General features: G+C 40.9%; 3 protein-coding genes across 9 annotated transcripts in view; all 3 read right to left on the reverse strand.

The window, feature by feature from the left end:
* LOC146690922 (protein TANC1-like) overlaps positions 1-2,263 on the reverse strand; it is a 113,740-nt gene extending 111,477 nt beyond the window's left edge. For both annotated transcript variants that reach the window (XM_085434105.1, XM_085434104.1), the window contains exon 1: positions 2,155-2,263. The gene's annotated coding sequence lies outside the window, so the exon portion shown is untranslated. The remainder of the gene's footprint in view (positions 1-2,154) is intronic.
* Positions 2,264-6,110: 3,847 nt separating this feature from the next.
* dap1b (death associated protein like 1b) lies at positions 6,111-8,083 on the reverse strand. 2 transcript variants are annotated; one of them, XM_085434107.1, is made up of 4 exons: positions 7,884-8,083; positions 6,989-7,085; positions 6,769-6,832; positions 6,111-6,653 (listed from the first exon to the last, which is right to left on the reverse strand). In XM_085434107.1, exons 1-4 carry the CDS (start codon positions 7,951-7,953, stop codon positions 6,537-6,539), a joined length of 348 nt encoding a protein of 115 aa, XP_085290233.1. In that variant the 5' UTR covers positions 7,954-8,083; the 3' UTR covers positions 6,111-6,536. The 2 variants fall into 2 exon arrangements, with proteins under 2 accessions (XP_085290233.1, XP_085290232.1); XM_085434106.1 differs by having other exon boundaries at positions 6,769-6,835; positions 7,884-8,070.
* Positions 8,084-12,338: 4,255 nt separating this feature from the next.
* pkp4 (plakophilin 4) overlaps positions 12,339-24,779 on the reverse strand; it is a 92,406-nt gene continuing 79,965 nt past the window's right edge. For all 5 annotated transcript variants that reach the window (XM_085434109.1, XM_085434110.1, XM_085434111.1 and 2 more), the window contains 11 exons: positions 21,894-22,077; positions 21,051-21,168; positions 19,868-20,059; positions 19,549-19,722; positions 19,209-19,359; positions 17,935-18,127; positions 17,406-17,490; positions 16,937-17,054; positions 16,685-16,825; positions 15,839-15,903; positions 12,339-13,421 (listed from right to left, as the gene is read on the reverse strand). In XM_085434109.1, the coding sequence (XP_085290235.1) occupies positions 13,182-13,421; positions 15,839-15,903; positions 16,685-16,825; positions 16,937-17,054; positions 17,406-17,490; positions 17,935-18,127; positions 19,209-19,359; positions 19,549-19,722; positions 19,868-20,059; positions 21,051-21,168; positions 21,894-22,077 (1,661 nt within the window). In that variant the 3' untranslated portion in view covers positions 12,339-13,181. The remainder of the gene's footprint in view (positions 13,422-15,838; positions 15,904-16,684; positions 16,826-16,936; positions 17,055-17,405; positions 17,491-17,934; positions 18,128-19,208; positions 19,360-19,548; positions 19,723-19,867; positions 20,060-21,050; positions 21,169-21,893; positions 22,078-24,779) is intronic.

Consider the following 24,779-nt stretch of genomic DNA (forward strand, 5'->3'; position numbering starts at 1 on the left):
CAGACAATTGGGGTAGTTCTAGCCTTGGCACAGAGGCATGCAAATCCTCTCTAATGGTTTCATAATCAGCGTAAAATTGCCTGAAATTATGTCGGAAAGTTAATACAGAGCATATTCCCGTTAACTGACCATCAGCATGATTGTCGGCAGCAAAGCCTGTCCCACCTGTTGAGTCTGAAATGGGGGGGGGGGGGGGGGAATCAACACTAGAGAGGCAAAGTCCCCTCGGAGCTAAAATGAAACAAGCAGCTGAGTGGAGGAAATAGCAAATGTTGTGGCAGCTTCTCTCAAGGCTGAACGCCTGAAGGCTTTAAGGTTATGAAGACTTTATCAGAGACAGTGATCAGAGAGCAAGTTGAATCTATGACTTCACATGCGATCAGCGATCAAAGCTTCATCCTGACATTTACAAGCAATTTCTGAGGAGGTGAAAACAAAAAACTGGAACTTTGATTTTCAGAGCACCTGGCTTAGTTACAGGAGGATTCCTCTACGGAAATATGCTGAAAGCAGCAGAACTCATATCCAGCCAGTGGTCAAACAACTTCAATGACTCAATTTATGTGGGTGGAAAAGATTACAGTCCTACAGCTATATCTGGATTTGGTTTTGCTTTCAAAACCACCGCATCCAATCAGAAAATACAGAGCATTAGCATCAAGCAAGACCACACGGTCATAAGAAAAGTAATGACCTTTCTGGAAATCATCTGTGTCCTAATGAGAGGACAATACAATTATCACTGTTCTTCCTCAGCAAGCTGATAACAGACAGAACCACTATATGAAACTTTCAGACATGCAGTCTAAAAAATAAACACAATCCACTGAACATTGATATGAGTTAATCTTATCACTGGAAATCTCTATGAATAGAACCGTGAATTCAAGTGTTCCTCCTGCCTCCATTTTTTAATGCCCATGAACCTTTTCCTCTAAAAGGGGAAAATAACGTTGACAGTGCATAAGATGATGCGCGCACAGTGTTTACACAACACATTGATGGCCACATCTGGTCCATAGCTACCCTCACCTCACTTCTTATCGGATTACTGGTGATAAAGTAATTTAGGTCACTTCAACACTGTGTAGCATGCGAATCTGCACCAATTAAATCTTAAATTCCAAATATTTATTTTCATTTGACATTTTATCGACTATACAGAAACTCTGCAATGGTCTTTCTTCACCTTCAATGAATAGTCCAACTCTGAAATGGGTTTTCCCCAGTTATTCTGACACACATGTGGGCAGTTGGATGATTTCCCCCAGTGGATGAATTTTATCTGCTGTATCCGATTAATTTTGTAGTCCTTACATCTAGTTTCCCGTTTCTTATATATTTGCATGACTGACTTTAAGGATTATTATACCAGGGATCCACCCATATATCAACTGAACACACCATGTGGTGTGGACCAAGGCCATCCCATCCTTGACTCATACTGTATTTCATTCAAAGCCTTAGAATGACACCAGAAACGTTTAAAATGCTTAGACATGAAAAAACCTGCCTGGAAAGTGATGCTTTTCCGACCTTTCTATAATTCTCTCCACACGAAAACAGAAATAAACAACAACTACTGCTACTTACTGAAAACTGTGCTCAGAATTTTGCAATGGAGTCACTATATTTTTTAGAGATTTTTGCAGATGAGGCCATTTTAAAAATTATTGCCATCGAGTAATCGATTAAAATGCCACCTCTTTAGTCAGTATTTATGAAACAAATCTTTTTAATTACTTTGATTAAATTTACTTTAGTTGCTTTAAAGTTGTTTCCTTTGAGTTTAACATCCAAATGAATGGAAACTTTACCTGCTAAAAAAAAGCGATTTTTTTTAACCCACTTACCGAATAACTTCCCTTAAAGTTGACCTAATTTAGCATCTCAGTAACGTAAAGTAAAAGCAGCAGAGAAACCAACTCGAACAAAGAGACTGAATATGTCTGTGCCACTGAAAATAAAAATCCCAATGACTGCTGTCAGTCCCGTTGGTTTTGAAGACTGCTCAATGGGCATGTCCCGACATTCCTCCCAACAAACTGCCACTAAAACTCTCACGCTTTAACACTACTTCTCCCAACTGGTGAACAAACTAACAACAACGACGACGACCACACAAACAATCTGTGAATACGCTTTAAATCTTACCTGATAAATGTCATGGATATTAAAGTCCTAAAAGTTTCACCAGCACTCTGAGCGTATCTCCACACGAGTTCAGTCCCCACTTGCTCCACCAAGGTAGGCTACGGGACGTCGGACTCCTCCTTCTCTCGCATGAGGTCATCTGTGGGAAGGATCAGCAGCGGAGAACAAACCAGATCTACCCCTCCTTCCTCCTCCTCCGCTTCTTTTCTTCTGCTCTCATTTCTGTGTGCATGCCTCATGGACATGACAGGATGCTAGAGATACAAGCTGCAAGCATTTAGTTTAAGGAGTGTGAAATTCTCTAAAACTTCACATTTTCCTTCTTCCGGATGCTCCCTTTAGAGGTCGCCACAGTGCCTCCATATGCCTCCATCTCACCCTATCAATGGGGTCCTCTTCTGTCACACCAAACTTTTGCATATCCTCCAGATACACACTTCTCTGAGGTTTTCTTCCTCAGAGAAGCAGCTCTATCTTCAATATCCTTTGTCTACTATATCCACCATCCCTCCTCTGCACACTTCCAAACCATCTTAAGCTCTGCCTCTCCAACTTTGTCTTAAAAGTCTTAAAAGCACCTTCTTAAGTCAGCTGGATGCAGGTTTTTCCCATCCTTATAAAGAGTACAGTTGCACAATGCCAAAATTAGCACCACTGCCTAACACTGAGGCCCAAGCTCAGTTTAATGATTGGTTGGAGAAATTTGCAGTCAGTCTGAGACTGAAGAAGTCACTTGAATGGGAGATGAATCCAGAGGAAGTGCATCAGCTGTCTGTGTTTTCTTCCAGAAGCCTTCTGGGAATATATGTAGAAAGAAGAGAACTCTAAAATGAAACTTTAAGGTGTTTAAGTGAAATTAAATCGTGTGATGAAGTTGGAAGTAGTGAATGGACCTCGAACTGAGATTAGTTTTCCACACAAAGGTATTTGTGTTCCAAAATCTGCCCAAGCTCTTTCCACATTGCCAGGAATAAATCTGTTGTAGAATATTGAAGAATCCATTATTTATTTAGGTGGACCAAAAGTTGCAGAACCTAAAATGCTGCAATCAAGCCAAAAGTGTCCAGTCAGATGAAACTTGCCTCGCTGTCCACAACATTTTGCTGAATCACTGTTATTGTGTATAGCTATTGTATTCTTACAAGCTACGCTTTAGACGTCTTCAGGGTGGTCTTTTCGTTTTCATATAATTGGAAGAAAAGCAATAATTGGATGCTTTGGTCTATACAGTCTTTAACAGTTTCTGACAATTTTATATACTAATATATATATTACTATACTTGTTTCAGATCCTAAATGGAGTTTTACTCTGCACTGATAACTGATTGCAGCTATGTGCTACTTTGCATTTGTCAATTTTACATGTGGACATTAAACTGTCTGTAAAATATATGCATGGCCTCATTAATCCTTCCAAGAACATAAAGAGTAACATGGCACCAGATGGGCTGGCTGCTGCACCAACACACTGCTTTGCATTAATGCTTTCTGGTCATCCTTTTTCAGCAACAATATTCACTCTGGGCACATGTAGGCAATTTAAAATCTCCAAACTTTCATAGTCAGCTGATAGCTAAATACATTAAATTGCCAGTTGTCTTACTGTTTGCAAACTTAGCAAGTATGCTGTGTAATTTCCTCCTCGACGATGTGCATTAGAAGGAGGGAAGTTGAAACGTGAGTCAGAGCTTTTATGTAAATGAAGTCTAATTGGTTTAGGTCTGTATTAGTGGCTGCTGAAAGCAGGATGTTGCTCATTGGCTTTGTGCATACTGCTGAATCATAGTTTGACCATAAACCTGTTGACTTTAACATTTTAATATTACAGCTTGATCGAAATGCTAGTTTTACATAGAGTAATAAATATAAAAAATTTCACGAACTACAGCACACGTGTCAAATTAGGTTACTGGATTATTGCAATTAGATCCAGAGTAAGGTTTTCCATACGGTTTGACTCAGTCTGGTGTGGCAAGTGAAGTTCGTAGTGCACCTTAGTCTGTGGTGACCTCATGAGGTAACATTGTTTTATGCAGCTTGTTCTGAGGGAAAAACATTAATCTCAGCGCAATCTTGCAAAAGTTTTTGGTTCTTTTTTAAACACCAATTCGTTAACAGCAAGAATATAAAGCGATATGATGATAATTGTTCTACATTGTGCTGAGGTGACAAGAGTCTGCTGTGAAAAAGGAATGATCAGAAATCTTAGTTTTGGTGGAAAATGGGGTCTTACATAAAAAAATCTTTACATTGTGATATTTTCTGCATTTTGCAAAAAAGAAAAATACTTTTTGTGTATTATTATCCTGCAGTTATGATGATATACTTTGGGAAGGAACATGGACAGTGACACACATTTCTTCCAGTAAAAAAAAGGAAGATAAAACACCTATTTTCCGAGTTTGTTTTTTGTTGTTGTTGTTGTTGTTGTTGATGATGATGCTCTCGGGTGAAACTGGTGTGTGAAAGTCTTCAGCGGTTATGAGTTCACAATTCCCTTGGAAACTGCTGTAATGTGCAGATTCCAATAAGACCTGAAAAATAGACTCAGACTTCATCTGATGCACTGAGCACTTCTTCTCCACTCATCTCGTTGCACTCCCCGTGTTTAAACACCACTGCAGCATGTCATTCAAATGTTGCCTTTCCCCCCCGCTAGATTGCGTTAAGTCCCGTCACCCTCCAACCAGTCACGGCAGATGGCTGCCCCTCCTTGGGCCTGGTTCTGCTGGAGGTTTCTTCCTGTTAAAAAGGATTTTTTTTTCCTTTCCACTGTCGCAAAGTGGGTTCACTTGATTGCTGTTTACTCCAGAATATTGTAAGGATTTTGCCTTAGAGGACAAAGCACCAGGTGACTTTTGTGATTTTGCACTATAGAAATAAATCTGCATGGAACTGAAAATATCCAGCAACAAATACATCAATTAAGTCACTTTGGTATTCTGACATGAATCCACACAAATGTCTGTCATTCTTGTGTGTGCTCAGCATGCAGTACTCTGGCTGAGAGAGATTTCTTTACAGTTTTTATTTTATCCAATCTGTTTCAAACTCCTGTTTGACCATCTGTCTCTTGCAGCTCATCCTGAGGAGCAGAAAGTGGAAAGCAGATTAGTTTGTTTTTCTCTCTCTCCCCATCTACCTTGTGAAATGTGGCACCTGCAGTTTGAGTTTACTAGCCTGCATTCAAGAGGCATCCCTGAAAATGATTAAAACCCAACAGTCACAGCACCTGTCTGGTTCATATTGCACAGAGGTGACCTGTAGCACAGCCTTGACACTAAAAACAATAACACTTCTGCAATCCCTTTTGACTTTCACTTTCCAGACACGTGGAGTCTTGGTGGTTTCTGCAATTTATCCAACATATTAAAAGAAAGAAAAAAATCACCACTACGCAGTAGTATTGCCAAATGCATATGGAGATACTGAACCCTGGAAAAGGTTCCAAAAAAAATGGTCAAGATATAGATCATGGACAGGCTCCGAATGGAATTGGGGGCAAAATGTTCTAAAGCAAAGATCAGCTCTGTGAATCCTACAAGACCAAACTAGCTTTTATGGAAGAGTTTTCTTTTTCCCCTTTCATCCGTCTCACTGTTTAACTACGACTCACTGCACACACATACTGGGATAATTAAAATAGTTTGGCTACATAGAGGGTGGACTTGCTGGAACATTACGATATCACGGTTCAGTCACTATATGAAAGAGGCCAGATGGATAGAAGCAAGCATATATTATAAGTAAATAAGTAAAAAGTAAGTAAATAATTATAAATAAGCATATATATATTGCATAGATGCACGCAGCTTAGAGATTGACTTGTGAAATCCATGACCAGATAGTCTGGTTTATTAAAGTTATAAATGGCCATTTGCTGCCCCCTTGTGGCCATTTTAGAGTGAATGAACAGAAAACTGTTCCAAGAAATAAACAGAGACATAACACGGTGATGGCTTGCAGTCCGCTTTTTTGTTTTTTAATAAATCTAATACAATTGCCATGCAATACAAAGTGAAGATTCCCCTTAAAAGCACCCTTATAAAACTCAGTAACTTAACCCCTCCCTTCAAACATACTCATACCCACCAAATGCTTTTGTTTTCCAATCAGATGACAAATACAAATATAGAATTCTATTATTATGCCAGAAAAGATGCATGAAGTGCTGGTTTATAGTATTCACATACAAGCTTGGCCCCAAAGAGCTTTTTTTTTTTTTCCTTCTTCCTTCTAAGTAAACGAAGCTTGAAAGCTTTCACTCCATCAACACTTTACAGGCAACCTGTCAGTCTCAGTCTCCTCATGTGTCTAACACTTCACATTGGTGTTTAACGGCTGACTTAACATGGTTCCCTCTAGGGCATGCCCGAAAAAGTTCAATACTTCCTCGGCTGCTGGATGAAAACGATCCGAGGGGAGTGCGACTTCTCCACCGCGGGGCGCACCTTACTGTGCCTCACGCTCACAGGTGTTTCTGGGAAGTCGTGGCTCAGCTGCAAAACATCAGGAAGGAGGTTTATTATCCACAATACTTTGAAGCACTGCAACTAACCCAGTTGGCTCGGAAAGGAATTAACTCGCTTTTTTAAGAGTTAATGCTTTGTTTACCTTGTCGAGGGTTCCTGTTAGAAGTATGCCAACTTGTTGCATCCTGTTGGGGGTGGCAAGGGACCTGCTGCACAGGTTTTTAAAACAGAGTTATACTCAGCTTTTAAAGCAAAGTTAGTGACCTATATGATCGAAATGCTGCTGGGCATTCTTACACACTAATGTTTGAAGCTAAATTTGTTTTCAGCTCAAGCACATTTACTGCAGAGTGTGAGCATACCTGATTTTATCAGACTTCCTGGTGTCCTTTTCTGGAGTTGCATGGGTGGCATTTTCTTCCATGCCTTTCTTGGCCACCCTTTTACCCCCGGCCTTTACTAGTGATGCAAAAGAGGAAAGAAACAAAAAACAATCTGTGTCAAAGCAGTGTTTTACAGTGCATTTCATGCAACTGAGACAGAAGAGTGGAAAGTAAAAACCACAAAGGTTTTCAACTCTTTTCTCTCACTTTTTGCACTTGCAGTTCAAGCTTATGAACACTAGCATTCATTCAAAAAGTAGTCACTTCGTTGTCCGCTTCATCGTGCAGAGGTGACCTATAATCCTAAAAACTATCAAACACTCTGTACTTTCTTAAAACCTGGACACATGATAGTTTCTGCAGTCTGTCCCTCATAATATGAAATAAAATTAATGTGCCATGGCGTCCAAAAAAACCACAAAAAAACCCCCCAAAACATATATAGTAATGGCACAAAAGTTCGTACAAACGAAAGTATCACATTGTCAGATCGTCTTCGTAAACAGATGAGTGACACCGCTTCAAGCTGCAGCTGTTAATGCAAAGTTAACTACTGTTCCGCAGCTTTGCACGAATAGCACTGCACGGTGCACCTAACAGGCCTCCCTTCAAACAAAAGCATGCCGATGACGCTTCTTGCACTTTAGTACTCCAATGCCACAGCAGCCAGTCAGCTCCAGCTATCGCACTTTTTCATACTGCGTGTCAAATTAACGGCAAAAGTTACGTTACTGCAGCGGGGTCGACTCGCTCTGAACGACTCTGTAACTGGGTCAAGGAAAGGAAAAACAACAACAACAACTCTCAAGCTTTAATAAAGTTTTAAAAGATAAATAAAAAAAGAGCAGGCAGCTATCAGAGAGACACGGCTTACCTGCCGGAGGGTGGCCAGCTTTCAGCCGAGCAGCCTCCTTCGCTCCAGATTTGGGGAGTTGTTGCACCATTTCTTAAAAACTTTCCGCAGTGAAAGCACCAAACTGTCCTCGACGCCCACTCCGCTGTTTTTATTCTCTACAACAGAGATGACGTCCCGCGAGGCTACAGGAAGTTTGCGGCCAGCGAAACGCCTCTTTGTTTTCACCTTCTTTTTTCTTTTTCTCTACCCGCTGATAGTTTACCGAGAAAATGAAACTGTACACTAACCGTTTGCAGCACGATTTAACTGCAGCTGATTTATGTTACTGTTACTTGATCTTATTTTGAAAATCTTTTCACAAAACTTCAAGATTGGCAACAAAAAGAGTTTTAACCACACTTAAACTATTTCTAGGTATGACAGCCCACAGACACAAACCCCCAGAGGAAGTTTTCGATTGCACGAATATTTTCAGTGAAGAAGAAAATAACACTGTGTCATTTTAAGGCAGATATTTTTTCATCGCATTAGACTCTTTTATCCAGCATGAGGATCCAAAGTAAGCAGCGATAGTGCCACCATGTTTAAAGCTGAAGCACAGAAAGGACTGTCAGATCTTTGCATGTGTATCTAACTGAGGTCAGTTGTGGAGGGGAGATGAGACTTGAAAGTTTATTGTTGACACACTAATGTTTCTTTATGTTTAATGGAGAAGGTAAGACTGACTAGAGGTAAGGTGTGTTATCCCAACAAGCAGAAAAGTGACAGAAACACACTGGAAAGTATACCTGATTGGATATTAAATACACATGTTAGAGCAAATAGTTACCTGCACAGTGTTTTGAGCTGAGCCGTTGTCCATTGTAATGTCTGCTGTGATACACGTCACAGGTTACAGGTAATACAGATCAGTCTATAACCTGAATGATCTGTGCCTTTAATGTCAGGTTCTTCGAATCTGTGACTTTGCTAAGTTCTGTGACTGTACAGCAGTTTCCTTGAATGTACAGGTTTGAAGCTTCACAGCTTGCATATGCATGAACTATGGGGGCATTAATGCTGAAAAATGCGTGTGTTGTTGCCTTCCCGGGTATGCACAAGCTGCAGGCTAACTGTCAGCTGGCTTGTGTTAATTTAACTGAAATGTTGGTAATGTGCAGCACAGTGCCAAGCTGCTTGAAACGCGTGGGCCTTAAGGTGGACCAGCTTTTTGTTCTGAGAAAAAAAAAAAAGTTCGAGACTTCATTATTTTTCAGTTTTAGTATATTTTCTTGCTTATATTTTGTGCATAGAAAAGGGTGCCCTAACACATTCTTACCAATTACAAGGAGACTGTTTTTTGCAGTTCTGCTGCATGTTTTATTTTTTACCATCTAAATATAACAAAGGTTGCTGCTGTGTTGGTTAATGTAAGTTATATTTATAGCTGTTGTTTTGTTTCTTAACTCCTACCTTTATTCTGTGTGCCAAAAGGCTCCAGAAGAAGGAAAAGCTGCTGATGTGCTTAGTTTCCTTTTCCTGTTTGTGCAGTTGGCAAGCTGCAGTTTATTGTATTTTAACTTGAATCTTCTTTAGTTTTAGTTTAATTTGAACGGTGGCTGCGCTTTTGGTCGGGTCTGGCTTTTTCTTCCTTTCTTGACAGTATTTTTTTCTCGTTTGTGCTCAAAGTGGTTTTTTGGTGCATAAAATAAAGTCTAAATACTAAGAAATGAACAAAAAAAAAAAAAAAACCCTCACAGGCACAACTGGAAAAACATAATTCTTCCTCACCCCAGCTGAACCCCATCGCAGTTATAGTATTACTGTACCTTTTAGTTATCAGAACCTTCACCGTAGATGAAACAAGGAAAACAAGATCATATCGAGAAGTACAAAACCAACAAAATCAGTTCCAATAGTTAAGTATACAACATACTAAGAATAAAATGCATGTACTATGTAGTGCAAAATTGCAGTATCAATGCATTCATTCTTAAAAAATAATTGTCATATAGCATCACATTTCTTAGCACACTTTCTTGCATAAAGCAAACTTTCTTTAAATAATGTATAAGTGTATTAAAAAAGACTGGAGGTCAATTTTCCTTTTGTTTAGGAAGTCATTTAGCTAAACTCATATTTAATTTGCCTGGCAGCTAGCATGTAGGCGCTATCTTGAGGGAGGTCTCTCATTACTGCACTTAATAGTTTTGTGGATATTTCTGCAGTGTATGAAACTTAAATATTGTTTTAGACTAATGTAAAGATCTGCCTCGTTTGTTGGCTGATGATGTGACTTGTCACTTATGGGTTCAACATGTAGTCCTAAACCTATTTAGCCTCCTAAGCAGTGTATGCTATATAGCTAGTTCTCTAAACTTAAGCTGGTTCTTCAAGTGTTCCTCCCAGTCAGAAGATCCAAAATGAGTTTAAAAAGGAATAAAGTATCCCGAGAGACCCGAGATTAAGTTTCCGAGTGGAATTCAAAAGAGAGTTTAGGGAAAATAGTGCTTTAGCATTACTCCATCAATCGATATGAAAGTGTGATGAGGTTGTTGGGGGTTTTTTTGCAGCACATCAGACTCTGGATCTGCATTTATTGTTATAAAAAGCTGACTTCTTAATTAGATATATATCAATATAGATCAAGACTGAGTGAAAAGTGTTCATATGAACTGTATTCAGATCTTTAAATAATGCTTCACAATGATATTTGGACCTGTTTATAGGCTGAGATCGGGTGGGGAGTTTAAGCAGATCAGATTAGTTCTCCATCTCTAGGGGCTGTGCCATGAAATCCCTGTCAATAATGCTCATATAAGATTAGCAGCTTAAAAAAAAAAAAAAAAGTCCTTAAAGTTATGGGAGACAGTCCTGGCTCGTAGCTGTGCTCTTACATGCATTTAAAAGCAGATTGCACATTGACTTCACCTGTATTTATTCTTCCTCCTGATAAATTCAGTAAGCGCTAACATTCTGAATTTTGTTTCAGAAGAAACTGCAGTGAGGGGAAAATTGGGTGTATGAAGTCATATGTGACCCAGATTATTAGGTACTTTAATTTGCGTGCACTTACTTTGAGGGGTAATGAATTAAATGAAATCAGGGGCTGGGATAATCTCACTGCTTTGTAAATTAAGTCCATTTCGCAATATTTTGGCAAAGCAGTTTAGCAGACTAAGGCTCCTGGGACTACGCCGGGAAAACTGGATGCAAGTGTCTTTTGTAGGCCGAAGCCAATTAATGGTTGGTATAAACGTATGTATTCCCTTAATGCCAGCTTTACTATAAGCAGCACAGTCCATAGAGTTGCAACTACTTAAGCAAGAAAAAGGCCCGTCTCATGTGGAAGTGTAGCTGGTTTCTGAAAGTGGAGGCTGGTGGAGAAGAGGAATATGAGTAAAAATCAAATTCTTTGATGATCTGAAAAAGAGAGATAACCCCACTCCAACCCATCAAATACCTTCTGGGCATGAAACAACATTAATTATGAGATCTAAAGAATTTTAAATTGCTTTTGTATGCAAATAAAAAAAAAGATGAATATAGATGAACTTGAACATCTCAGTTTGTCTACAAGTATATAAAGCTGTTCAGTCTGGTGATTATAACACGCTGTGTTGGTGTTCTTTTAAAAAACTTTAAGTTTACCAAACTTTCAGCAGTGTGTTTATTCAAATCATTTTAGGCCTAAAGAGCAACTGTATTTCATCTTTTAAGTAGTACTGGCCCCGATCCACAGGAAATTGAACCCTGTCAGTATTCCAGCTCCATATTTTTTTAATTATTATTGACCCATTATTGAGTCACAATTCAAAAACAATTTTTGCTGATCTCATATTGAGGCTCGGTGCCTTGGAAAATTTTATTTACATCAAGTTAACAAGAGACGATTAGTTTATCCCAATCCATTTTTTTCAAATAGTGTACGTATATTGGATGGGAAGGAGTACATGTCTCTAATATTGTCAGGTTTTTACTTATATTTTACATTGATACATGGCCCACAGTAGCATATTTTAATTTCCTGACACAGTGAATAACTGCTGCTATCCTTCTGTCACAAATCATCCCTGACCCTCGTCACCATTTTGCAGAGTTTGCAGCGTGACAGAAAATCATCCTGGAATCTTTCATCTTAAATACATTTGCACCACACGTCGCTCATATTCAGCATCGATATTTGAAAAACATTTTAAAACAAGGTTTTTTTCTCCGTCCCAAGAGCACGGTTTGTCAGTCGAGGTGTAAGCGCAGAGTCCGCTACCGATCAGTGTTGGTTGCTGTGCTCCAGGGTGCCACACGGCTTTTATAAAACACAGGTGGTTTAAAGCTCACTACTCATGTCTGTGCAAATACATAAAATATGCTTCCCAGGCAGGATAGAGGATATTACAACCAGAGCAGAAAGGGTTTGATCTATTCATTCACTCTCTTTGCACACGTGGACAAAATGTCAGTAAACTGGAGATGCAAAGAAACTCTCTCACACAGTTTAAAAAACAAAACTTGACCTTTTATTACGTTGTCGTTGTTGTGTTATGATGCCATCTTTGTCCACATATTTCTTTGTATATTTATATATCTTTAGAGACCTAACATGGCACAAGTTTCTTTTAGTTTTTTTGTTTTTTCCAACCAGTGCTGTTGAGTGTAAACCAGGTAACATGTTTTTTTTTCTGTATTTACAATAAAACGAAAAATGTACAAGACTCCATGGCATTACACAGGTTCAACATTAAGTACAGATATAATTTGATCCCTCTGTACAAGCTAACATCATTAGTTAACTATTTTTCATTTGATTATTTTTTTATTTTATGTTTTTTTTTGGATTCATTTTTTAAACAGATATGAGTTCATGATCCATTTTGGCTTCGGCACATACATATTCCTCCAGTCTCGACTCTTACCGCGGACCTTCGTTTACATGACTCACACCTTTCACCATGCTATCACAGCTAAGAGTTTCGAAAAGAAAAATTAACCTAACATCTAGACAGAGTAGGACGCATGTCTCCTCACTGTAGTGTCCCAATATCTGCTCTCAACAGACTCACAGCATGATTCCATCTTTCTCATCTAAATAAAAAATAATTAGAAAAAAAAAGACATTCCTTGATTTCCTTCTTTGGCTCACATCCCATCTTTCCATCTGTTATCACTCAGTTGAACTCTCCTCCATACACACACATCCACAAAACAAACATGTATGAAGCCAAGTTCATGAAAAAAAGTAAGTTTGTCATTTCCTGTGTGTTCCTCGCCTCTGCTGCAGGGTAAAGACGCACCCCAGTTACAAACCGAAGTGATGGTGAAACGGTAGCACCTCCAGACCTATACCCAGGAGTCTGGAGAGCCGGGGTACTGCTCTGCCCTGAATGAAGGCGTCCGTGTGGTAGCGTAATAGTCCACGTAGTTACAGGTGGATTTCAGTCCATGAGGCTGAGAGCTGAAGGTGGGAGGGTAAGTGATGACCTCCTCCAAATACGAGTCGTCGTAGCCGTGTGGGTGCTGCAGGTACATTCTGTATGTATCGTAGTTTCTCCTGCTCGGCTCATCTGAATAATACAGAGGCTGCAAGGAACGAGAGGCAAGTATCAAGAGTCAGTTCTGAAAACTTGAGTTTTACAACAGTCGTTACGTTAAAGATTCAAACTTAAACTCAAAAGAAAATAAAGGTAGCAAATTAAGCCTTTGCTGTCCCCTTTCCCCTGCCAGCATGTAAAGTAAATTAAATTAGCTCCACTTTAGCCAATTACATCCCAACGCTTTGTGAAATGTAATGCATAATTATTATTAAAATGTCCAATCATTTCACATGCAACATTTACAGGAGGTCATTTCTCTGCGCACACGTTTTCAAAAATCCTTTAACCTTTACTTAATTAGGCAGTTTTCACTGATGTTTGCAGCCTTGGCCGTGCAGCACTTATTTCAAAGTATTATTCAGATTTCATTCTAAGTTTTAATGATAGTTCTCGTGTAGCTTAATTTCAGTGAACAAACTTTATTTATCTTCATATTGTACTGCTGCTTATACTTTCAGGAACACTTACACCTCACTATAAATATAACCACACTACACGGTAACATTTTGGGAAAATCTTAATTGCAAATCTCCACCTAGATGATTAGAAATCCACCTACAAGCACCTCTAAACATTAGCTTCTCAGCTTTACAGAGTAAACTGACAATTTAAACAAAAAGTTGAGCACAGTGGATCAGAAGACGCTGCCCGGAGACAAAACTGCAAACTGTCCGGCAGCCTCGCCTCTGTCAGTGCGCCCCAGGGTGGCTGTGGCTACAATGTAGCTTGCCATCACCAGTGTGTGAATGTGTGTGTGAATGGGTGGATGACTGGATATGTAAAGCGCTTTGGGGTCCTTAGGGACTAGTAAAGCGCTATATAAATACAGACCATTTACCATTTACCATGGTGTTACACTGATTCATGTCCTCAGTAGAGGATCGCAACAATGTCAGCGCAAGACATATGTAGGTACGTGTACTTATCCTTTTCCTTGACTTACTGTAATGTCTATGTAAACTATGTTGTTAAAGAGTTTTTACTTTTATTTGAGGCAAAAAAATATGTATATTTGAGTGTTGAAAATAAAGTAAAGGCTCTGTCCCCATTTGTTTATACACTCACTGACCTTTGGTACTAAGGGATCTAAAGGGTACAAAGAAAATATGCCCCAACACCATTACACCACCAGCAGCTGTCCAATTTTTGTGAGCGTGTGCAAATTACAGCCTCTGTTTCCTGTTCTTAGCTGCGTCGCCTTCCTTCCCCATTCGGATTCATCTTGACCTCACCTACAAGCCCACAAGCCTAAATGCACTGAGTTGTTGCCATGTGATTGGCTGATTAGCCGTTTGTGTTAACAAGGAGTTTTATAGGTGCACCTAATCAAGCGGACAGCGACTGTCAAAACAACAGCTCAGGGGCAGACTTTCTTCTAGAAACCTCAGCAAGAGAGAAAATAAGATTTAATAAAAAAAACGTAACTATGCCTTTAAGCACGTAACTCTTGTTCGTCCTGTCAAAACACAAAAAATATCTCAAATCAATCTTCTGTATGGTGGTAACAAAATGAAACGGCATAAACAAACATCTCAGCAGATTCAGGACAAACGCTCGTTAGTGTGGCTGGAGATTTTTCAGACAATAGGCTAATCAATTATCTTCTCGCCTCACGTCTCTGGCCACTAATGCAACAAAAACAGCTTCAAGGTAAATGTTAGAAATCCAACAAAATGGATGGGATTTATAAATGTCTGAAATGAATAATGACCGTCTTTAGCCAGAAATGTGAAGCAATGAAGGACATAAGAGAACTCTGTCTTTGTGCAGCATCTCCTCCCTCCTGCCTCCTCTCCGTGCCTGTTATCTGAATGGGCACACATGGATGTGTCCAACAGAGACAAGTGCCTGAGACGTACCCAGACCATCCCAATCCCAGCAGTCACATTCAATCTCACTCAAACAATAGCTGATGTGCTGGGTCATTCGCAGCATTGTCATTCATCCGGGGTGGAATACGTGTCAGTCTCTTTGTATTAGTCAAGCGGGTTAGAAGGGTTGGTCGTGCTTATACAGTGCAGCGGAGGGATCTCAGACATGTGCCTTGTGCCAGCTTATATCACCAAACACTACGATAAATATGAATTCTTAAGGCTAGTATCATATTTTTTTATTTTTTAGTTTGATTAATTAATCATTTGTTGTGTACATTGCAATATTATGTACTGTAAACTACGCTAGCACACTGAAAAAAAACCCCAAACACTACAAAAATAACAGTAGAAATAGTCTGCACAAATAAACAAAGCTAACAGGCAAACAGAGAAATAAACAATCTCTGCATATACACAGCAAAACAACCTCTACCTCTGTACAGCCACATCAGAGCAGGCATACAAGACAAGATGAGAAGGGGAGGCTGTGGAGTGTAACCAGACATTTGTGCAGAATTACTGCATTCACCTGTGTTCTTCGGGGCTCCTCTGTTGTGGGTGATGAGTAGTAATACGGAGACGGCTTTCCAGACCCTGGAAAAAATAAATAAATAAAGTGAGTGTTGCCTTAGATGGATTAGTGGAACTTGATGCCAAAACACTTCATATCAGTGAAAAAGGTCAGCACATCCCTGAAGGGCAAATGTCTGTATTTTGATAGTAGAGGATCAAGAAGTGGCGCGCTACGCTGGAGAGAAATAACACCAAATAATAGACTTGGCCACTGCTGTTCTGTTGTTTATACAGCCCATGGGATGGGTATTTCCACTGGCACTTTATCCAACGGGTGGAATCCAGAAACTCAATTTCCACTTCCCTATGTAATAGATGAATTTTTGAGGCTGCAGGCTCATTTTGTTTACTCTGGCCTCCCCCCTTTTCTCACCAACCAGAGTAGGCTGGTGAGAGCTCTTGTCTGACTGTAGTATGTCTGGGTACCCACTCACTGGCCCTGTCTGCAAGCTGTGACCTGGTGATGCTAACAATGGCACCACTGTGGAGTGTCCACTCCTGGCTGGTTGGTCCACTTTAGTGCTGTGCAGACCAACTGCAGCACAAAAACAGCCCTGAAGCGGTCGGAATTCAACTGACTGTGATGGGGCTGGCAGGGGTTGGTGGAAATGATAAGAGAGGACCGTCTTGGCAACGAGAGGAGACTGGCCACAGAATCCGCTTGGAGCGTTACGAAAGATAAAACAGATAACGCCCCGAATAGCAGCAAGTGTGTAACAGCACGCAGTCTGGTGCAGATGGTGAGTGTGAGCCAAATTAAATTTTTAAGGAGTGTAACCCCGAGTGGCTTTCAGGTGTGTACCTGTATACTGTTTTTTATGAATACTGTTGTCTCCTTGGTAATTAGAAAATTGCATAGTTGACTGTGCTCTCTGATAATCTCTGATGGTGTCTCTATGCTCTCTGATGCCCAGCAGTGCAGGAGACGACGTGGCGCTGGCAGCTGCAAGGAAAAAAAGAAAACACGTTTCGTAACATTAAATTCCAGAGGTTTTCCGGTCTCACAGACAGTGTCTATTTCGACTGGGCACGGAATGGAGTGAACTGAATGTACCAGGGTGGTTGACTGGAGACATCTGAACGTTGCTGGTGGGGAGGGTGGGCTGGGACTTGAACCGGTCTCGCTCAAGTGTGGACACTGGTGTGAGGAAATGGTTTTGATTCCATCCATCCTGTTGGGGTAGTGGGGAGAGGAAAACATTGATCCTCTGGATAAATATGCTGGATGTATCAAAAAGAACTATCTGATTTCAAAAGGATAGATATTTTTTAAAGCACATACGATACTCAAACTCATCCCATACTTTTGCAAGCATGTCAGGCTATTGTTACACTACCTGTCAGCAACCATGTGAAAGCCACAGATCCCTCTCTTCTTTCTACCTGTACATGTTTCAGTCATGACCAGTGAACTGCTTCAGAATTAAAACACTTTAAAAATCAGATAATTCTTTTTGATATGCCGTGTATTTTTCACAGACATTAAACTGGACACCAGAAAGGACCAAACTCAATGTCATTACCTTTTTATAGATGGCACGTAGATCTCTGTACTGCCACAGTGTGTTCAGCACCTGAGCAGCTGCTTTAACCACCTTCATAGAGTACCTGGAGAAACAGTCAAAAGCCCAAATGTTTTAGGGTATTCCTGAATGCCTTTAGCCTTCCTTTAAAAACACACTGTAAATATTACAGGACATGATGTTTGAGGAAAGAGTTTGTCCTCAGTGTGTTTTACCCTGGAACATTACTGAATATATAGCAGGCTAGAAATAGCTGCTGTGCCATCATTCCACAGGGACATAAAACCTCAATGCATACAATGCCACCTTCCCTGTGGCTAAAACTTCTCCTTCTCCAAGCATCAAAGTGTTACTTAGGTGTGTGTGTGTTTGTATAAAACTCCAGCTGGTCAGTGCCCAAAACAGCCTTTTATCCCCATCCACGACTCTGGTGGGGGGTTTTCACCGTGTGCACAAGTTACAGTCGGGTGTGTATCACTGAGAAAAAAAACAACAAACTCTCAGACAAATACGAGCTTCTGTAGCGCACCTGTCTCCTCTGCCCTTGGTTATGTTGACCAGCTTCTCGATGCCGCCCGTGTCAGCGAGAGCCTTTGCATTCTCCATGTTTTTGCTGGTGACCTCGTGCAGGGTGCAACAGATGGCTGCCACGGTCTCGTCTGACAGCAGGGTGGTGTTCCCCCCAGGGAGACGGTTGACCAGGTCCCTCATCGCGTACTTCCCTAAGAGCGAGGAGGGGAGGCGAGACGTGCAGGAAATACACTGTGACACACTTACTGTACAGCATGTTTGTAGGCAGATGCTTATGCACGGAGAAGGGAGGGGAGTACCACTCATACAAGTTTGTTTTTTCCCCCCCCTCTATGTTACATAATGTAAAGGTCTTCCACTGTGACCTAAACTACACCGTGGAGCTTCTATAATCGGGCTGATATTCATTTTGCTTAGCCTGCAGTGTTGTACAAAGTTATCCTAAATGACATTGCATCAACGCAAGGACACTGGCGTGTGTGCATCCTACTGTAAAACAGCAGCAGCCTGGTGGTAAGAAAACCAAAAGAAAAAGAAAAAAACCCCTGCAGCATAAACTCACAACCACAAAACTGAAGGCACCTTAAATCAGAACCAACCCCCACCCCACCCTTCCTGCTACAGGCATCACCCCTGCTTTGTTGGAACTGTAACTCCTCATTAACTCCACATAGAGCACATAAAAGCTTGGTTTTTTTCCATTAAATGAGAATGTTTCATGAAAAACAAAAGGCTAGAGGGAGATTAAAAAAAATAATAACCAATAGTTAAAATTGTCACAAAAGGCCCTTGTTCTGTAGTTGCCATTAATTAAAAAAAACAAACTGAACTAACAAAAAAACCCCACTGTTTAACAATTTGTTAAACAATTTGTCGGTTTGCACACTGTATAAATCACAGAGCCAGCTTAGATGGAAAATGTTTAAAATATTAATAAGTAGTGTCGTGTAGAGTCACGTTATTCAGCTAATTTCCTAAAGATCATCTATATAATATCTATGTACCTCCTTAAATAACAGAAAACAATGTGCTTGTAACATCCACACTTTAGGTGGGTGTTTTATTCTGAGTAAGGGCATGTATCCAAGCTAAATGCTTTAACAACATAGCCTCTGCCTAATTGGTACAACATGAGCAGAGGCTGGACTGTTAAATATGCTGAATCCGACAGGAAAAACAATAAGGCGGCTTTATATTTGTGTTTAATATTATTCATCCAGACAGAGTCATTATGGTGTATAGTGTAAAATGTGTGACAGTGTGACTCCTGACCTATGAGCTCCTTGTTCCTGACATCCAATGCCATGTTTCTCAGAGCAGTGGCAACTGAACACACCACCCTGTCGTTATCCATCCGAAGCAGCTCCACCAGGATGGGCAGTCCTTTCTCCTTTCGCACTGCTGCACGGATGTATGCTGCAAACTGTGCACACAGAAAGCAGTGAAACTTGAGAAGGGTCCACACCCTACTCAGGAAAATGTCTGGTTTTAAGATGTGTGTTTTAGCACGTGTGAGTTCCAGAATTAAACTGGTGACAGCTTTGATCGATGCAGACGTGCTGAGCTGTTAAGTGATCAGTGAGTGTATATAAAGTGAATATAGGTACTTTACCTTCCAGTTGCCAGCTGACAGGTTCTGAAGAGACCCGGCGGCTCCCTCCAGAGTTGCAGGATTGGAACTCTCAGCCAACAGAGTCAAGTAAGGCTTAACCACCGAAGGATGCCAAAGCATTTCTGCACCCTTGGGAGACTTGGAGAAGCCAGGGATGGGCCCCACACCGTCCCACTGAATCAGAATATAAGTGTTTATCAGGCTGTGGTATATAATGACATTATTGCAACTTTTCTGTGTGGTCTTCACTCATTTTCCAGTATACCATACATGATAATAGAAATATTTTGCTATTTTAAAGATACAGTCCCACACTCACTGTGTCTTCCTGAAGGCTGTTTTTCTTCTTCTTTTTCTTTCTGCCCCAACAGCTGGAATCCACCTCTTTACTGGGAGATTCTCTGGCCAGTAAGCCATCCACTTCCTGCCCCTCTATCAGTCTGGGTGCTGTCATCTCCAGCTCCAGACGATATGACAGGTTCCTTAGGGTGCAAATACAATTCTCCACAATCTGGCAGGTACAAGAAGAAAGGCAGTGGAACAGGTAGTTATAGTAGATGCTCTTTTAATCACCATGACAAAGGCTACAACTCTGTGCAGCATGCTACAGTATCTGCAGCCAGTGTGTGGGACATGCACCTTCTATTTGCAGTAATACAATGATATCAATTAGATTTGGAACGCAAGGCAGACAAAATTCGTCAACCAGAGAACACAAACTTATTTTCACGCTGTTTGAGTTTTGTAATGGGTTTGCCTTACACAATGACAATGAGCATGAATGACTGACACGGTTAAGGGTCGAGTTCCCAGAGTGGTGATCTTCACATTAGACATGGTCCACTTGACTTTTTATGGCTTTACAATTCACAGATGAATGAGCTTTTGCAATACCCAGTTGTATAAAAAAGGTTAAGGATATATAATGGCTATTCCAGCTCTATATCTTTAATTCTTGAACTCTCATCATAACCCTTATTCATCTATACTGGGCCTTGGTGCGGCCCCTCAATTCCACCTCTGTCTGAAACAAGTCATTCTGCCTCCTCTTGCTTTCATGCCTCCCTCGCTTATAGCCAACTTTTCTCTGACTGTCTTTCCCTCACATACAGTACAGACAGCCAGGACTCTGTCTCCCATTAAGTACATCTGCTCTTTATGACATCAAAGAGATCCAAGACTTGAAAAATAGTGTGAAACAGAACATTTAAAGCATTCTGAAGCCTAAGCTTATGTGGTTCTAACTATGGCCATTAGTAATATGAGCAACCACTGTTGCAGCCCGGTCAATCAGAATGCGAAAATATGAGTTGTGCTTTGGATGACAAAGCACATGAAACAGTTGCTTCTGGCAGCTGAGGGTCATTTAGGCACAAGGAAACAAATGATTCAATCAGGATGAGTAGGATTCTTCCCTCTTATCATGTGGCAGCATGTTCCCCTCTTGGCTAAATGTATTTGTGTGTGTGTGTGCATCAGTGGATGGGTGTCTTTGTGCGTACCTTGCTGTCGAAGTCAGAGGTGTTTACACAGGCTTTGATGACATAGAGCAGTGAGTCAATCAGGCCCTCACAAGTGCGCATCTGTTTCCTGGCCTCCTCACCAGCTGAACTCAGGTTCCTTTGAAAAACACACACACACACACACACACACACACACACACACACACACACGACATTTGATTTGGGGCTTTGCTCAACAAACAGATGAGCATATGCAAACACACAAAATGACAGCTGTGCACATGCGTGTGTGTGTCTCCCACTCGAATGTGTGATGTGGGCTTTGCAATCCCCATACACCATCCATAATGTATGAGAGGTGTGCATGTGTGTGGTCTGACTAAAGAAATTACAGTACTTTGCTGAGTAAGTATAGACCCAACGACCACACCTATGCATGTTTGAGTGCAGTGTTACACAAACAATCACCTCAACTAGCTGGCACCAATTAGAAGCTGTGCTCTACACACTGCACTGTTCTCAAAGGAAGAAGCCCCAGGAGAGAGGTTGTGAGTTTTCCAATAGTTTTGACTGTGATATTCAAAGAAATGGTGACGGCTTTAAAACGTCAACAAGACAGAAAAATGTACCCATTTCACTAAATCGTGTTTAATCATTAAACCCATATTTATGAAAAAATGCACATCATCCTGATAATGTTCGCTAAATAAAAAGTGATTTACGAGCATATCTACAAATTTTTTATTTTTAGATTTGAGGCGGGTCACTTTATTATCATATTTTCTTCAAACGCACGCTATGAGCTCATCAGTCATTACATGCAATAGCATCAGATGTCCACAGTGGGGAGCTAGTGCCAAGTGTGATCATCAGGTGGTTTACCTCAGGCAGCCTGTGGTGTTCCTCAGCACCAGAGAGGAGTGAAACTTCAGCTTGTGCTCGTCATCGAAGGTGGAGCTGCTCCATCCAGAGTGAGGGATGATCACAGTGTTAGTCAGAGTTGTTAAGGCGTCCCGGATGATTGTCATCTTGACGGCGTCACACGACGACAGGTTCCACAGCACCCCTGAGGACATAGCCACATGCAAACACAAGCATTGAGAAGCAGGCGTGCAAACCTTCTGTTAAGTCAGCTGAGCTGTCATGTGCACTTAGGTTAACCTAGAGGGGGGCTTTTAGTTCAGTGTGTGCGGACGTGTCCGACAACATGCAAACCGAGAACCTGAGTAAAGATATGACTATACCACGGCTCGAACATCAAGGCATCAGATATTCAAGTCAACTTTCATCTCTGCAGACTATCCTTGCGGCAAAGATTATTTGTTTGAAATGAAAAATATAGTAAGAAGGATGGGGTGGGGATCCATATGGCATCAGCTCAGTCATTTCAATTGAAATATAAATAATGTAGAAGTCTTTAGAAATTATGCCATCATTTCACTCAATTCAAACATACTTTTGGTAACCACTGATAATCACGCACAGTCGTGGCAGCTTCTGATACTGCATCTGTCATGGATTAGCCGGCATGTAACATGTTCTTCTAATTAGGTGACTCTTGCTGCTAGGCTTACACTAAGACACAGCCCGACTGCTGTAGGGCATTGGTAGCCCTGCAGGAGACAAATGTTACACAAGCTGAATTCTACAGTAAACACTCAGGGCTGAATACATGTGTAATGTTCAAAATGCAGCCAAAACAATGCTTCAAGTACAGTGTGCATGTGTGTTAGTGGTTCATGTGTGAGTGCTTAATGCTTCATGTTAATGAATCCATTTGCTGTTGTTGCTCTACCACTTGCTCACCTCAGTCTGTGCATTCAGAACACATCACATGATCAACAGACCAATGAAGCTATTACATGGAACTCCGTAATATACATGGACACACTACTGGGAGAGGTAAAACAAATAATGACAGGTCTTCCTGGCTACTTTTCTCTCAACCTCACTGTTTATCTTCTTTCAGTAAGCTGCCTCTCCGTCCTGCTCTGATTGAAGCAATGGAGACGATAATACTCTGTAATATGGCCCAAGAGCCCGATTGAGGCAGACTGCTGGGAAGAAGCTTTACAGACAGATATATGCCTGCCAAGACGGCAAGGTCTCTGCCACTGCCAGTCATTTAATCAACAATTTCTCTTACCATTATCCTTATTAACACTAAATCAAAGTGCTTTCAAACCCATTAAAGTCCTTTAGTGAACTTTCATTACTTTCCTTTTATTATGCTAAAATAACAGGGAGGCACTGAAAATCATGTGATACGCAACTTATAAAGTTAACATGCAGCACGTGCTTCTTACTGGAGCCTGGCAGCAGTGTGTGTCTGTGTGTGTGTAAGAGTCATTTTGTGCATTTTGTGCTTTGTGTCAGGCGGACTAGTAGACTCTGCTCAACTTGACTCAGTGGGACTCAGTTTAATTCTGCACTAACTGACCTTTGCTCCTTCCACCAGCACATTCAGTTCTGTGTTTACCTTTCTCACGGGACACGCACAGACTGCCTTGTAATAGGACCAATAATGCAGTGATAAGACACTCATGTCCACTGACCAACCTCCCTGCTTCTTCTTCTGACTCCACAATTCACTCTTTCTGCCTCTGGCAAGTTCCTAAACAGCCACTGAATGTCAATTTGTAGGAAGAATGTTCTCAGCTGGATTTTAGACTTGATCCTGTGGAGGCAGCATGTCGGGAGAAATCAACTGGAGAATTCACTGAGGTGTGACTGACAACCCTGTCAGTGGTGCAACACCAGCAGCAATACCCATAAGTTACACCTGACAGTCAGACGGAACAGATGTATGCTTGTAGGCACCGACGTCAACCTTGTTCCCTACTCAGTGGCTTGTTCTCCAGTGCCTTGGCCTGCCTTTGAAACGCTGACCCAAGGTAAACATTGTTGTGAATTGTGAGAGCGCAGGAGGACACAGGGAGACGCATGGAGAAAAAAACACCAAAATAATAAATAAATAATCTGAAGGTGGTTAGAACAGCTAAGGAAGTTAAATGGACATATCTTTTGCCCTGAAGTAGCTCAGCTGTAACGCATTCTGGGTTTTTAACACAAACAGAGTAAACGTCTAAAGATCACAGATAAAGAACTAAATGGCCACAAGGGATTGCACTGGCACAGTGACTCAGAACTGCAATGATTATTGGGTGTATATGGCTGACAGTTGCCTGCAGAGTTCAGAGTAAGTCTGGCACCACTTCCCCTCATCAGCAGCCACTTGCCAAATTTTACATGTAGTTAATCGAAGTCACCCACTTGTGCAAATTTGGTGTTTTTACCAACTTCAGTTCTGCCATTTTTATCACAGAAATACACAAAGAACAGACTCATCCTGACTACTGAGACACCTGTATCCTGCAGAAAATGTGTGTCGCAACAGTCAGCATTGTCATATTTATTGGACACATGACACTGAAAGGCTAAACGAGACACAAGGAGAGAGACAGAGAGACTCCTAAATAAAATCTGAAAATATTACAAGCAGTGATCTTGGAAATTAAAGAGCTTTCTGACATTTTAGCAGTACTTAATCCAATGCATTTGATTACATTCTGTCATAATGCAGTCCTGCAAGCCTATGTCATGCTGCATTTGCTAAATATGTGTGGGTGACGACTTTGGAAAATTTAGTCAGCTGAACTCATGTTATAATTATTAAAATGACTTCAATACCCACCAGGATGTCTGTGACTCAGTCCAAAAACTCTCTGGTGTGATTTAAATGCTTCTGTATATTTTGTTAGCTGCCCA

The sequence above is a fragment of the Copadichromis virginalis genome, linkage group LG16 (assembly GCF_057382275.1).
Source record: "Copadichromis virginalis isolate Kocher_CV1m ecotype Utaka linkage group LG16, C_Virginalis_male_GT1.1, whole genome shotgun sequence".
Lineage (NCBI taxonomy): Eukaryota > Metazoa > Chordata > Actinopteri > Cichliformes > Cichlidae > Copadichromis > Copadichromis virginalis.